The sequence below is a fragment of the Kwoniella dendrophila genome, chromosome 6, assembly GCF_036810415.1.
Source record: "Kwoniella dendrophila CBS 6074 chromosome 6, complete sequence".
NCBI lineage: Eukaryota > Fungi > Basidiomycota > Tremellomycetes > Tremellales > Cryptococcaceae > Kwoniella > Kwoniella dendrophila.
The window spans coordinates 531,386-543,814 of record NC_089481.1 but is presented as its reverse complement, the minus strand read 5'-3'; the positions used below and the strand labels follow the sequence as shown (position 1 = coordinate 543,814).

At 38.7% G+C, this 12,429-nt stretch overlaps 3 protein-coding genes across 3 annotated transcripts; 2 read left to right on the top strand and 1 right to left on the bottom strand.

Moving 5' to 3' along the window:
* Positions 1-1,628: 1,628 nt before the first annotated feature.
* L201_004768 (uncharacterized protein) lies at positions 1,629-4,536 on the top strand (the record flags this gene model as incomplete). The annotated part of the gene is made up of 9 exons (XM_066220506.1): positions 1,629-1,998; positions 2,088-2,218; positions 2,293-2,353; positions 2,448-2,556; positions 2,635-2,780; positions 2,851-2,990; positions 3,093-3,838; positions 4,059-4,211; positions 4,317-4,536. The coding sequence occupies 9 exons, from the start codon at positions 1,629-1,631 to the stop codon at positions 4,534-4,536; spliced, it is 2,076 nt and encodes a 691-aa protein (XP_066076603.1).
* Positions 4,537-4,911: 375 nt separating this feature from the next.
* On the bottom strand, positions 4,912-7,772 carry L201_004767 (uncharacterized protein; the record flags this gene model as incomplete). Its single annotated transcript, XM_066220505.1, has 6 exons — positions 4,912-4,975; positions 5,051-5,128; positions 5,218-5,645; positions 5,721-6,593; positions 6,651-7,140; positions 7,201-7,772. The coding sequence occupies 6 exons, from the start codon at positions 7,770-7,772 to the stop codon at positions 4,912-4,914; spliced, it is 2,505 nt and encodes an 834-aa protein (XP_066076602.1).
* A 623-nt stretch (positions 7,773-8,395) lies between these two features.
* Positions 8,396-11,833, top strand: L201_004766 (uncharacterized protein; the record flags this gene model as incomplete). The annotated part of the gene is made up of 10 exons (XM_066220504.1): positions 8,396-9,125; positions 9,190-10,022; positions 10,090-10,131; positions 10,190-10,291; positions 10,350-10,456; positions 10,510-10,535; positions 10,591-10,656; positions 10,716-10,959; positions 11,032-11,173; positions 11,237-11,833. The coding sequence occupies 10 exons, from the start codon at positions 8,396-8,398 to the stop codon at positions 11,831-11,833; spliced, it is 2,889 nt and encodes a 962-aa protein (XP_066076601.1).
* Between the last annotated feature and the right edge of the window lie 596 nt (positions 11,834-12,429).

The following is a 12,429-nucleotide window of genomic DNA, read 5'->3' as shown; positions in this document are numbered from 1 at the left end:
AAATTACAATCACCGAAACCGAGGAAGAAGAGGAAGAGGTTTTACTTCAATTACCGTCATTCTTCCATATTCATGACTTTCAAAGTTTGACACTTTTTACCGGGGTGAGTCAAATAGTACGTAATCCTCTTCAAAGGCACTTGACACGTTTTGCACTAGCGCTAGTTTTGAGGTGGCTTTTCCCTTGAATCCTTCTTAAGCGGAAATTTCGGAGTGCCTAGTCTAGCGGTTGTCAACGGGACTATATACAGTAGTAGCTGTTCCTCCTTCCTTGGGGAGTAGGAAAACAGGAAACGAGCGAGCTTTATTTTGTATAAGCAATTCACTACATACTACACAACAGAGCACGGTAATAATATTCTCTACTTCTGAGCTGCAAGAACAAGGTTCAATTCTCAAGATGCTTATACAACCTGTATAAGCAATTAAACTACTTTCAGAACTGCAAACCAAGCTTAACCATTTCAATGGGAATTCCGAACATCTCTCAATAAGCCATCCTCTTTGACAGCGAAATTACTGACGGGAAAATTTGGCCGCCCCACTTTACCGGTGAATGCTTCTACAGCAGTCGGACGCATTTTGCAGATCAATGTAAGACCATAATCAGCACAGCCCATTTCTCTTTCGTCGTTGACAGGATCTTTGTCTTCACAACCGTTCTCCAACTGCGTGCCTCTTCAGTGATTCGCAGCTCTAGTCATACAACTCTGTTAGATAATCGGAAGCCGATCGCAATTGGTAACTTTACGTTGTTCTGTATTATATTAGCCTAAAAAAGCTATCTTCTTTTTGCGAATAGGAGATAAACTCACCATATAACGTCATTTGCGACTTTTTTATCACGCCCACCTAAGATACAGGGTTTCAGCTACAGTTAGTTACAATCACTAGTGAATATGAGGCTGTACCTTGCGGGTGATTTTATGGTAACGAACATCAACATGATTTCATTGGAACAATATGCCTTCGTGAAGGGACTGTTGTATAGCCAATGATCATGGTAACATCTCTATTCGTGATCCCCAATCAGGTTGATGACAATCGCGTTGAATTCATGATAGGCGAAACACACCATTATATTATATTCATAAGCAACACCCTTCCTCAGGCACGAGGATGCAAGCGCAAGTCACGTGGAGGTGATATAAAATTATCCCATCTGTGATCTTGCTCAAAACTGTGCATTTCTGGACAAAGTGGAACATAATCGAGCGTCGACTTGTTGATCATCATAGGATCATAAGCGCGATATAGAGCTAGATCATGTACAGACTCATTCTGACAGAAGATACAGCTTGAAAAATAGAGGTCACAGCGGGTCTTCAAACTAATTTAATTTACACGCAAACAAACATTCTACCCGGTACCTTGATACAAGCACGAGCCTTCGAAGAGATGTATTGGTGTTTCATATTCATCTCACTGCTAGCGAAGGTATCCTTTTACAACTTATCACGTTATCAGCCCTTGATCGAACGATGATAAGTATTCAATATGGGGACGTACATCACTGACTGTAACTTACCAGTTATAGGTTATGCTCTCACCCAGGTGGGGTGTATATCACTTCGTCATGATGTATATATTTCCAGTTCGAAGTATAGTAACTGGATAAACTATTCAAGATGTTAACGCTGAAGTCCATTGCGATCCCGCCTACTAAGTCAAATACATCATTGAATATCCCAATTTCACCTTCAGGAAAATCATCGAGATCAAATCCAAATTCACCGACTTCTTCAATCGGTAGTGGTAAATCACCTGTGTCAAAAAATCAAGGTTATTTACCTAATATACTATCCTCCAGAAAGGTATTCCAACCAATATCAAAAGCAGATGCATTAAAGAATGTAAAGTTGCTAGAAGAAGTCTTAAATGCATGGAATGAACATAGATTAGCAGTTTCGAATTTAGGTAAAACATCAAGGAAATTAGCTTCTGCTTTGAAAGATCTGACGGGTAAGAGTAATGGGATTGATAAAGTTGATATCGCTGGTAAGTCACTAATACCCCTTTTTTCAGTGATATATGTAGCTCTGCAAACTTACATGCTTAATTGTGTATATATGCTATATGCAATTTAGCTCAAACGATTCGTCCAACCGCAACTATGTTAGATAATATATCAGATTTGACATTGAAATTGTCTCGAAAAATAGATAAACAGTACGATGAAGTCAACTCTGATGCATCAAAGTATTTTACTCTATTAGCTGTAAGTTCTGGACGTGACAGCTACTAGATATTCTGCATCTTTAGCTCAAATCAATACTCGTTTCTGTCATATAGAAAGAGACTAGAACCCATGAAGCGTATTTAGGTGCAATTAGGAAAAAACATGATAAAGCTGGTATGTGGAAAATATGCTACTTCACCGTACATGCGATCGTTTATTCGTCTTATCTCACGGTGCAAAGCAAACTAATACATAGACTTATAATCAGAGAAAGCATATCGTAAAGCTTCTAAAGCATTATCAGAAACGTCAAATGCACATGCTGAATTATTGGCTTTGAAAGATACTTTGAGTGAAGATATCGATAAAGCTAACGAGTGAGTTTAACAAAGAGAAATATGCGTTCTTGTGCCAGAAATATCAGCTAAATCATTTTTACGTTCCTTCTTGTACAGGGATCATCAAAGTTTAATTGAAAATAAACAATCAATGATATTACTCAAATTAGCTTCTTCTTCTGGATACTTGGCTGCAAGTGTATTTGCATATTTTTCTGATGGTTTAAGGAAATCTGGTCAATCATACGCAGATATAGAATATTGTAAGTGATCTTATTATCTCGTAGATGTGTGTGATAGGGGAAACTGACTTATGATTTTGATACCCTTTAGTCCGTTCTTTAGCAGAAATAAAATGGCAATCTTGTTTACCACCTTCATTAGAGCATGAGATCAATGAAGAGAAACAAAGAGAACACGTTAGAGGTATAAAAGCTAAAGTCGCTTTAGGTGAATTGAATATGATTGGTGAGGTAACCCATTGGAATAGTACTGGAAATATCACATCAAGTAATGTTAATGGTACGAAATTCGATAATAATTAAACCAACTTAAACGGTGGTCAACCCTTGAAGGCCTGGAAAGAGGGATATGAAGAACTATCCAAAGGGGGAGATTTACCTCTTTATGATTCCACTACAGATCGACCAGAAAGTTTATCAATTGATACTAAAGTCTCAACACAAGTACTCGAGCTTGAAAAAAAAAAGCACGGGGTGGTAAAGTCACCTGATCAGATTGGTACTCCAAACCAGATCACAAATCGTACATTAGGTCAGACCAGCAGGCCAATTTCTCCGCCTGTACCTAATCATTCTAGGCCATCAATGTCATCGTATACTTCGCCTACTAACATTCCCTCCTCTGTACCGGGTTATAGTACGACTGCTACCTCCGATGATCAGTACCATCAATCTCCCCCAACAAGGGTACCGGTCCCATCGGGACTCTCTGCCACGGTGCCCAATAGTCAAGATAATTCAGAAGCTCAAGCAGTCTATAAAGAACATTTCAACGGCAGTCACCCTCAATTCGAAAGCCCAACAAGGTTGAAACCTAAATTGACTAGACCAGATCCAATACCTATCCAAATAGGACATGCTCAAAGACGTTCAATGACCAGTATAATCAATACAATCCCACATGCAAATACTTCACTAGGGCACCAAGCGGAATCAGGTAATACGCAAAAACAGAAAGTTTCCTTTGAACATAGTAGATCATTTGAATATGATAGAAGAGAAATGGAATTTCAAGAACATAGATTACATACTACTTTTATAAAAGGTTGCGGGTTGTGTGAAAATGATTATAAGAGAATGTAAGTGTCGTTGTTTTTTTTTCTTTTTCCATCTTCTTGGTTTAAGACTTTCAGTTTTCTTGTTCTGGTCAATCGCTTTGGAAAGGCTTTCAGCTTATAGAATGCATTACTGATTTTTTTTTTCTCCCTGTAAATAGGTTAAACATACGTGAGATTCAAAATACAAATATGGATAATCTAAACGGTATTAACAATACCAATTTTACATTATTGGCAATAGTGGTTTATTACCACCTAAAAATGTTAGAAGAGTTACGATGCCACCTTTGTATACCACAGCGACTTCTATCACTCTTCCTGATCCCAAAAGCAAAAAGAATAACAACTATAATCCATTATTACCTTCACCCAATCAAAGGAATTATCAACAATTGTAAGAAAGATATTATAATAGTCCAATTAATGAAATTGGTTATTTTGATAATATCCATCATCATCATTATGATGAAAATTTATTAGTAGATCAAGATCAGACTAGGCAGAAAATTACTAAACATGAAAGAAAAACAAGTTATGATTATGATGAACTTTTCGTTAAATCTCCTCATCAACAAGAACAAGACGATGATTTCGTCAAAAAAGATCAGAACAAATCTCAGTATGATACACAAAATGGAATGCAAAATGAGAGACCTTTACTTTCGCCAAAACCTAGAAAACCATTAGGTTTATCGCCTGGACTGCAGAAGTTTAGTTAGGTGGGGGAAGCTTAATTTACATTTGCACTCAAATGTACTACAGGTGAACAAGGATATAGATATATACAATGAAAACGATAACGTTCAAGACTTTAATTAATACATCGGAATTGGGAACCAGATAGAGATGACTAATGACACAATGATAATGATTTTATGCATATATAATGACAATATTATGATGACTTTTCTAAATACTCTCTACTGTATTGCATCCATCCTGATGTATAAATGCTGAAAATAATCCCATCTGTCAGAACCGAGCAAAACTACTTGTACATTGTTTGAAATGAGAAAAAAGAAGAATATGAGTAAAAGTTTTTGATTGATACTGAAAAGTGCGTGCGAATAATTCGAAGACAAGAGGCATATAGCTTAATCAACTTTATTGATGTCGATTGGTTTGTATGCTAATTGAGGTTCAGGACCAGATGGAGATCTGCAAAAAGTCATAGTAGACAAGTCAGCTAATATGATCGATTTATGTGAATCTGAATGATATAGAAATACTTACTGTTCTTTGGCCTCTTTCTCTTTGTGAATGTTATCTAATTGAGCTTCGATGTAATCATCCATTTCATCTTTGTTTTCGCTATCAATCATAATGACAAATGTATGGGAATTAGCACATGGTCATAGCACTGAAAAAGGAGAAATCCCCTGGAGACACTTAAAACTTACAAAGGTCTTGGACCAAGGGTCAATCTCATATCTTCTCTTGTGATAACTTCCTTTTCCAATAGAAGTTTAGCGACCTTTTCTACATCTTCTTTGTGTTTAGTTAATAAATCAGTTGTTCTTTGATGAGCATCTACAACCATTTTCTTAACAGCTCTATCTAAAGCTTCAGCAGTAGCTTCACTGAAAGGTTTTTGGAAACCTTCAGATTGTTGATCTCTACCACCATATGATATTGGTCCAATTTCAGGATTCATACCGTAATTTGCACAAACTTCAAATGCCATTTTTGTGATCTTTTGTAAATCATCTTGAGCTCCAGTAGTTATTTTTCCAAAGAATATTTCTTCAGATACTCTACCACCTAATGTCATACACATTCTATCTAATAATTGTTGTGTACTGAATAAGAATCTTTCTTTAGGTAAATACTACGACACGAAGCCCAAAAACGACGTGTCAGCAACCCATTTCTACATGAAAAAGGATAGAAATTGATAACTCACCTGAGCATAACCTAAAGCGCCAACACCACGAGGAATGATAGAGACTTTTAGCAATGGATCGGCGTGTTCTAAGTACCAACCACAAACAGCATGACCAGCTTCATGATATGCTACAGTCTTCTTTTCATCTTTACCTAAAACTCTTGATTTTCTTTCTAAACCAGCAATGACTCTTTCGATAGCACCATCGAAATCTTCTTCTGTAACAGCTTCACCACCTCTTCTAGCAGCTCTTAAAGCAGCTTCATTACATACATTAGCAATATCAGCACCTGAGAAACCAGGAGTTAATAAAGCTAATTTTTCGGCAATCTTTTCAGCCTTGAGTGTGGTTGAAAGTGTTAATGGCGAAAGATGTACACCAAATATTTGTCTTCTACCTCCAATATCTGGTCTATCTATAGCGATATGCCTATCAAATCTTCCAGGTCTCATCAAAGCATTATCTAAAACATCTGCTCTATTGGTACCAGCTAAAACGACGACATGTTCGTTGGTACCGAAACCATCCATTTCAACTAACAATTGATTCAAAGTTGATTCTCTTTCATCGTTTCCACCGAAAGATCCACCTTTTCCTCTTGATTTACCAATAGCATCAATTTCATCAACGAAAATGATACAAGGTGCATTCTTCTTAGCATTGGCAAAAAGATCTCTCACTCTTGATGGACCAACACCGACGAACATTTCAACAAATTCAGAACCTGATACGGATAAGAATGGTACACCTGCTTCTCCTGCTGTAGCTTTAGCTAGTAATGTTTTACCAGTACCTGGTGGACCAGAAAGAATAGCACCTCGTGGGATCTTAGCACCAAGTTTTTCGTACTTTGCGGGTTCTTTGAGGAATTTGACAAATTCCATGATTTCCTGATACAAACGGAAAATTAGCACGTCATTAACACTGATATCGATCAACTATCTCACCTCTTTAGCTTCGTCCATACCAGCTACATCCTTGAATCTGACTGATACTTGTTCATCCTTGTTGAACATCTTAGCTCTACTTTTTCCTACACCAAAGATACCACCTCCACCACCACCACCACCCATTGCAGAACCACCTCTTCTAGCCATCCAAAGAAGTAGACCACCGATAAGAAGAGTAGGAGCAAAGTGCATGATGGTAGAGAATGTGGATATTTCTTCTCGGTATGAAACTGGTAATCGTTCAGCTGCTGGGATACCGAGTTCATCTTGTGTAGAGATTAAGAGGGATTCGAAAGCTTCGAGGGAACCGATTGTGAAACTGTAAGGAGCAGGACCGTGATCGGGAGAGGGAAGATTGGAAGATCCAGTGGCGTTTGGTTGAGCTGATGAAGAGTTGTTGAGTGGACTATGGAGATGGACTCTAACTTTGCTTCGATTGACAACTTCAAGAGAAGATACTAAACCGCGAGCCAATAGAGAGTTTCGGCTGAGAGACGTCACTTTGTATTAGCCAAGATCGGCCGATATTATAATCGTGTAAACTTACAATTCTTGCCATGTAATTTCCTTAGTTCTAACATCATCAGGTTGTGTCATACTCCACAAGGCATAGGTGGATAAAGCAGCTAAGAGAAGTTGATTTGGTGTCATACCACCAAAACCACCTGGCATACCACTTGGTCCACCTGAAGGTCCACCACTACCACCACCACCCGATCCACCTCCATTACCTCCTGTACCGATTCTTTTACCTGCTTTGCCACTTAGTTGTTCGCTCAATTTTTGTCTTCTTGGTTCGTCATCTTTTACAGGTTCTCTTTGATCTTCGGGTCTTTGTTGTTCTTCACCACCTAAACCGGGTAAACCAACATCGGGTTTCTTAGGCTGAGATGGTCCTGAAGGGGGTTCAGATCCTGGTGGACTAGGTGCAACTGTTGTTCCACCTTTACCACTACTTCCACCAAATAAGCCTTCTAATCCAGATGGAGGTGGGGCATTCCTAGATGGTTTAGGTGATTGAGGAGTGGCGTAAGATCGAGATGCTAACGGTCTTAAGATGGATGATGCTGATGAAGATTGTCGTGGTAACCGACGTAAGGATGCCGCTCGTAATGACATGATGCTTGAAGTAATCTCGCTATATGTATATATGGATTGACCAGCAAGTCGATATAACTAACAAATTAAGAAGATGGGATAACTGTTATCGAATATAATGCTTATATACGTCTGTAGCTACAAGATCGACAATAAATGAATAGTTATGATTTCATAAGATTTGAGATATATTTACGATAACATCGAAAAGTTAGAATTGTTCGATTCGGTAGATATGATTATCGAGATAATGATTAAATGATTACGCGGCATAATACCTCCCTTCGGCCAAAATCGGTAACGTATAATATGTATAAGGTATTGGGTGGCAATATGCCACATGACGGTAATAAAGGTATTATATACCCCACATTCCAGCTATCTTACCCCGCGTCTCTCAGTGTTGGACGCGTTCTGACTTTGATGCTACTTGGATGCTCGTCATCACACTATCTGTTCTCTATGGTTTAGACCTCCTCACAACGTTGCTTGTCAGGCCTATTGATGACACTTGAGGAGACGATCCATCTATCAGCATTTGAATCTGGTCCTCCCTGTAGACACACTCAATTTCTTCCCCTATACACTTAGAAAAAAGGTCATTTTGAACTCAGATAGCCTCAGCGAAGCATTCCTCAGCTAGAATGAGGACTTTCGTTTCCCCTCTGAATTTGCTGTTGGTCTTAACGGTTCTGCTACTGCCTGTAATATTGGCTGTCAAGCAAGAAGATTTCAAACAATGTCATCAATCTTCGTTCTGTCGAAGATTACGTTCCATAGCTAATAAGCAAGAGAATGCTGCTTCCGGTACATTCAATTCACCTTATACACTTTTAGCGCCTTCGACCGTAGAAGAGGGAGCATGGAAATGGCCCGTAAAATCATCCCTATACCCTGAAATCAAATTTGACCTTCAGATAGAGGTATTAGCTGAAGGAGATGGAATAGTCAGAATAAGAATAGATGAAACTGATTCAACAACTCCATTCAAGAGATATAACGAAACTGCTCGTTGGGCTCTATTGGAAACCAAACCACCTTTAACGACTTCAGCTTCAATCAAATCATCTTCAGATAAAAGTACTATTGCGTATGGTCCAGCAAATTCAAAATTATCTTTAGAAATCCAACATTCACCTTTGAAAATCACACAATTAAGAAATGGTAAACCGGAAATTGTATTTAATGAGAGATCTTTGTTCCATATGGAGCACTTTAGAATTAAAGACACTGAAAAAGCTCAAGACCAACTTCTGAGTGAATCTGAACAGGTTGTCTTGAATGGTGATCAACAGGATAGAAGTTGGTTCGAAGAAAGTGATATTGACGCTTTCCAGGAAACATGGAGAAAATGGACTGATAGTAAACCTAAAGGTGATTTTGTCTCATGCCGCTCTAGTGTACCTATACATAGGAGGCTAATTTGTATTCCTATCAGGACCGGAGGGTTTCTCTCTAGATCTCACTTTTCCCGGTGTCAAGCATGTATATGGTTTACCTGAACATGCTTCACCACTTTCACTGCCTGATACCCTTGGACCAAATGCCCATTACTCAGAACCGTACAGATTGTTCAATGTAGATATTTTCGAATATCTTGCTGATTCACCTATGTCACTTTATGGAGCAATCCCATTACTTCATGCTCATTCTGCTGATCACTCAGTCGGTGTACTCAACTTGGTAGCTTCAGACACTTTTGTTGATGTCAAGCACGATCAAGATGGAGTTAGGACTCACTGGGTATCAGAATCTGGTATCTTGGATTTACTATTATTGCCTGGACCTAAACCACAGCAACTCTTTGAACAATATTCAATATTGACGGGACCAACTCCGTTACCACCACAATGGTCTACAGCATACCATCAATGTAGATGGAATTATAATGATGAAGATGACGTATTAGAAGTTGATAGGAAATTTGATGAAGCTGATATACCATTAGATATAACTTGGTTGGATATTGAATATGCAGAAGAACATAGATATTTCGATTGGAATCATAAATTCTTCCCTGATCCAAAAAGAATGATCGATGCTGTAGCTAGTAAAGGTAGAAAAATGGTTGCTATTATCGATCCGCATGTAAAGAAAACTGATTCGTTCAGAATTTACTCCGATGCTAAAGATTTAGATGTATTGATCAAGAAGTCAGATGGGAATAATTTCGAAGGTTGGTGTTGGACTGGAAGTTCCGTTTGGGTAGATTTCTTCAACGAGAATGCTTGGAGTTGGTGGACTAAGATGTTCAATTTTGATATTTGGAAGGTGAGTTTGACTAACGGATAATGAGGAGAAGACCTTGCTGATCATGACATGATACTGTACTATACAGGAAGCAACTAATGCCTTGTTTATCTGGAATGATATGAATGAAGTCAGTGGAAGTGCCCTTGTCCCTGTGATAGGATTAACAGCTGATGTAACTTTTTTAGCCTTCTGTCTTCGATGGACCAGAAATCAGTATGCCAAGAGACAACATCCATGCTGGAGGTTGGGAACACCGAGACGTACACAATATCAACGGTATGATGTTCGTGAGTGTATATATCTTGGATGAAGCTATTGTCGATCTTGCTCATTCATCTTATGTAGCATAATCAAACCGCTCATGCTTTGATTGCACGAGAAAACCCCGCGAAACGACCTTTCGTCCTTTCTCGATCATTCTTTGCTGGATCTCATAGATATGGTGCTATCTGGTAAGCTAAATCTTTCTTGTTGTGGAAATGATCAGCTGATTTGCAATCTCTAGGACTGGTGATAATCTCGGTACTTGGGGTAAGCAATTACAGTCCGAATAGATGACTACAAACTAGGCTAATCGTTTGCATAGATCATCTTGCCGGTGAAACCGCCATGTTACTTTCCAACAATATCGCGGGAATGGTTTTTAGTGGAGGTGAGTTTAGTTCCATTTCTTCTCGAGGAAACTGCTCAAATATACCTGTCTTTGAATAGCCGATGTCGGTGGATTCTTCGGAAACCCTACGCACGAACTTTTAGTAAGATGGTATCAAGCAGGAGCATTTATGCCATTCTTTAGAGCACATGCTCATATCGATACCAAACGACGAGAACCATATCTTTTCGAAGAACCGATTAGAGGTTACATAAGAGATATAATCAGACTACGATATCAATTATTACCGGTTTGGTATAATGCTTTCCACGATTCCAGTTTGAATGGTGTTCCAATCATGAGGTCAGTGCGAATAACCCATCGTATAATTGCTTGAACGCATCAGAGCTGACTTCTTTGCGTGGACCGTGATAGACCACAATATGCTGTCTTCCCTGAGGATGAGCAAGGTTTCGCTATCGATGATCAGTACTACGTTGGTGGCTCTGGTTTACTCTTCAAGCCTGTCACGAAAGAAGGAGCAGAAAGTACTGAAGTATACATCTCAGATGCTCAAGTAAGTATCGCGACATCGTATGACTTCAAGAAGCTCAGCTGATATATAAAACCCATGACCTAGCCATATTTCAACTATTTCACACATCAGCTCTACCCGGCTTCAGCTCATCAAACACTTACTCTTCAAACGCCTCTTTCCACTTTCCCACTACTCATTCAAGGTGGTTCAATAATACCATCAAGACAAAGAGTTAGACGATCATCTCCATTGATGTGGCAAGATCCATTCACGCTTACTATTGCAACATCTAAAGAAGGTAAAGCTAGTGGTCAGTTGTATTTAGATGATGGTGTAGGTTATGGTTATACACAAGGGGAATACATCTGGAGATCATTTGACTTCAACGGAAAATCATTGTCATCTAAATCAAAATCGCCTAGTCCAACTTCTTCATCAAGCGATACAAGTGTAGTAGAATATGATTCTGAGAACAATAATTGCGCGCAAGCTATATCACATGTTAAAATCGAAGAAATAACTATTTTGGGTTTAAGTAATAAACCAAAATCAATCAAAATCAATGGTGAAGAACCTTCTTGGACATTCGATAATGGTTCTGCTAATTCCAATAGTACGAAAGAAGGTCAGAGTTCCAAGTTGATCATCAAGAATCCTGGTGTTGATGTAGTATCAAACTGGGAGATCTTGATCAATTAGGTAGACTTTTGGAATAATGAAGTAATATATAGAATATGCATTGTTATCATATTAGTCTTGAGTGTTCAAGTTGCCCTCAGGGTTGCATGACTTCGTGAATAATTTACGGTAGAGCTGCATGATACCATATGCCCGAATTAAGCATCGTCTTTGGCTCGTAACTCGTATCTTGATGAACCCTATCACATTCTCAGACGGCGGCCGCAGTGATCTGCGTTACAAGAGAATTCGTACGTTGATTCGTGTAATATGTGATATAAACATGTGTGCACACTGTACTGTACATTATATCCCTTGAAGAACAATAAGATTCTTGTCGATCAATTCAAACGCCACTTTTATAATTTATTTGGTTACCCGATATTTGTTCAAAAAAATAAGCGTGAATTTAACTTAGAATGGTTCCTGACAAGTTAAGGATAAAAGACTATCTAATCTTGTCTCATTTGTCTATTGTTCTCTTCGCCTTAACGTGTACACTTATCATTCTTTCCCATCGTCAAAAAGGAATCTGGGGTAACCTCGGTCAAGTGTACTGCACATGCACAGCAGTTTAGCCATTTCACACAAACGCAGTAATGAAAAGTGGAATCTGG